At 47.0% G+C, this 3,004-nt stretch overlaps 2 protein-coding genes across 2 annotated transcripts; one reads left to right on the top strand and one right to left on the bottom strand.

The window, feature by feature from the left end:
* Window positions 1-9: 9 nt before the first annotated feature.
* On the bottom strand, window positions 10-1,914 carry LOC117793268 (the record flags this gene model as incomplete). The annotated part of the gene is made up of 4 exons (XM_034633552.1): window positions 1,510-1,914; window positions 1,301-1,447; window positions 947-1,241; window positions 10-740 (listed from the first exon to the last, which is right to left on the bottom strand). Coding segments are annotated over exons 1-4 (1,482 nt in total), but the record flags the coding sequence as incomplete, so codon positions are not given.
* An 83-nt stretch (window positions 1,915-1,997) lies between these two features.
* Window positions 1,998-2,999, top strand: LOC117793269 (peroxisome assembly protein 12; the record flags this gene model as incomplete). Its single annotated transcript, XM_034633553.1, has 1 exon — window positions 1,998-2,999. A coding segment is annotated over exon 1 (873 nt), but the record flags the coding sequence as incomplete, so codon positions are not given.
* Window positions 3,000-3,004: the final 5 nt, after the last annotated feature.

Here is a 3,004-nt window from a genome sequence, read left to right on the forward strand (position 1 = left end):
AGTACTGTTAGAGTTCTTACCCCGCTCACTGCACACGTCTCTGCCCTCGAAGAATCTCGCCAGACGTCGCTTGATCAGAAAGAGACACTCGGCATGCAAGTAACCACTCTGGGCAGCCAATTGTCCAATAGTTTCGCACAGTTCATCCACAAAGGAGTTGCCCACGGGAGTGGCAAAGTAGCTGGACAATTGTTGGGGTTCCTGTTGCACCTGTGGGTCGACGGCATCATTGCTGGCATCGTCCAGCTGCAGCTTGTAAATGGTCTGCTCCTGGGAGGCGTCGCTGGTAAATGGAATCTCTGGCGGAGGTTGTTGTGCTTGTTCCGATGGTTGTTCCTGCTGCTGTTGAACTGGTTCTTGTGCATTGTTTGCGTACTGTTCACCGGCCAAGCCAGTCTCCAGCTTAAGCTCCTCCTCCAACTCCATTTTGACCTGCACATTCTGCGACTGTGCTCTTCCTTCGGCTACCTTAATGGTCTCATAGGGCGCCATTAGCTGACTGATGAGCACCTCGGCCAGATGAAAGTACTCCTGCCGGCAGCTTATGTGATTGGCCTGGCCATTATAATTGCAGGCACGCAACAGACGCCAGCAGCGTTGACTCAGCTGATCGTGCTGCCGAAAAGCGAGCAACTGCAGCATTTTGCTGACAATCACACGATAACAGGAGCCCATCACTGGCGTCTGAAAGGCCTGGGAAATGGCCACGTTGCGAGCACTCGATTCGCCAAATATTGCAGCTGTTTAAGATGAAAGATAAATGATTTTTATTAGTTATGATCAGTGATCAGTTGATAGAGAAGAATCAATAAAATTTAAACTTTATCAGTTAATGTTACACGTAAACTAAAGAAAGACTTTACTCAAGGGAAAATACATAACAATATTTCTCATAGTATGATTTTGGCATAGACATAAATAGTTGCTCGAGATTTTCCACACTTACCGGTTACAAGACTCTGCACATATTGCTTCAGCTGCTCTGTGTTCTTCTCTTCAATCGGGCAGGAGCAATTAAAATCAACATCGTTTGGCAGTGAGAGAGAAATGTCTTTTTGGAACTCGTCGCGCAGCTCAAAGATCTTGTCCGAGTGAAAGAAGTAGCTGCCATCGTAGTCAATGCAGTCCCAATCGCTGTCCATGGCACCCAGCATGGGCGGCACATCCGCATCCCTGAGCACCTCATTGACCAGATCATAGGTGACCACGCCTCCAGAATGACGTGAATATATCTTTACATTCTGTATAGGTTAATTTCAATAAAAACTTGTATATACAATAAATTACAATTTGTACAGACATTAATCAGCTCCCAGATCTTGTAGGAAGCATCTTCGGCGAGGCGCGCGCAAACATCCTGTGAGAGTTCCACATCCGTTTGGTCATGTTGCTCCCAGAAGATCTTGATGCTGCGCGGATCAAAGCCGGCATAGGTTTTATGATGACCCTGCAAGTTAGGAAAGATAGATCATATCAAACAGATCAATCAGTAACTAAAACTCCACTCACAACTCTATTCGCATTGTTTGCCGTCTCCACACCAACTCCGTGTGCCTGTCCCGCCACTGCAAAGGATGCATCAAAGAGATTATAGTTGGCTAAACTGGTCGTCGGTGTTGTCGGTGTCGTTGCCATGTTCACATGCGTCGGCGTGGCTGGCAAACTGCCCACTGGCACACCAAGATTTGTAGACACTAAATTTTTGCTGCCTGTCTCCAATTTCGTATTCTTTGAACGCGATTTTGTTGACTTTTTGCTTATTTTGCCCAGTGACGATTTGTTCGGCTCTTCTTGTGAGCCACCGCCTGTTGTTTTCATTGTGTTAGCTCTCTCAGTTTTACGCTTTTGTTTATTGTGGTAAAATTTCAGCGCGATTGTTGAATAAACAATTTTCTTAACAGCTGATTTTCGCGGTAGATAAATTGTGGCGGTCGCTCGATAGACTTTCGATTATTGGTGTCCACCAGATTTAGCAACATGCGATTAATTGTGGCGGTCTAACGATCTACAACACATCAATTTATAACACAGCACTGCTGGGCCAACTGTTGCATTTTCAATTTATAATATTTTAGCAATAAATAAGACTGTGAGTGCGTAATTTAACTGCGTGCACTATCAATACTATGGCTGAGGCTGCCAATGTACGCCAGAATCTGCAAAATGTTCCCTCGATCTTTGAAATATCAGCGGCGGAAACATTGGACAACCTTATCTATCCGGCACTGAGCAAAGTGTTTGATTACTTTGGCCTGCGTTTGGACTTTAAGCTCTGGGGCAACATACGAGTGCGTGAGGAGCTGTCGCCGGTTGTGACATGGATACTTCAGTATTTATATCTGCGCAAGCGTGCCTCCTCATTCGGCGAAAGCTTCTACGGACTGCAGCGCACTGCGAGTGCAACTGGCGAGCTGTTGACCCGCCGGAAGCAGTTCAGCTCAGCAACTCTGCTCACACTTCTGCCCTACATTGAGCGGAAGCTGAGGACGCGGAGTGCACAGCACGATGATACATATGCCTGGGAGTCACATCTGATTAAGCTATTCCATATATACAACGCCTCCAAGGCCGTACACACATTCCTATACCTAATAAAATATGCATCCAGTCACTCGCCGCTGTTCCGTGCCCTGCACTTGACACTCCGTTATCCCAGTGAGCCACCCAAGGAGGACAAGTGGACCTACATCTTTCTGAAGATGCTCGAGGTGTTGGCCTTCTTTCTGCAGTTTATACAATGGTGGTATTCAAATGACCAGCGACGCAAGGTTGGAGGCACTCTGCAGAATCCCCAGCCCATGCAGCAGCCTGATCTGCTCCAAGAACTGAAGGAGAATGCACCAAAGAAAGGCGAATGTCCTGTCTGTCTGATGCAATTGCAAACGCCGACTGCTTGTGCCGTATCCGGCTATGTCTACTGCTGGAAATGCATTGTCACGCATCTGAAGGAGCACGGCAATTGTCCAGTCACCAACTATCCCATAACTATAGATGACCTGGTGCG

Source organism: Drosophila innubila, unplaced genomic scaffold (assembly GCF_004354385.1).
Source record: "Drosophila innubila isolate TH190305 unplaced genomic scaffold, UK_Dinn_1.0 67_U_U, whole genome shotgun sequence".
NCBI lineage: Eukaryota > Metazoa > Arthropoda > Insecta > Diptera > Drosophilidae > Drosophila > Drosophila innubila.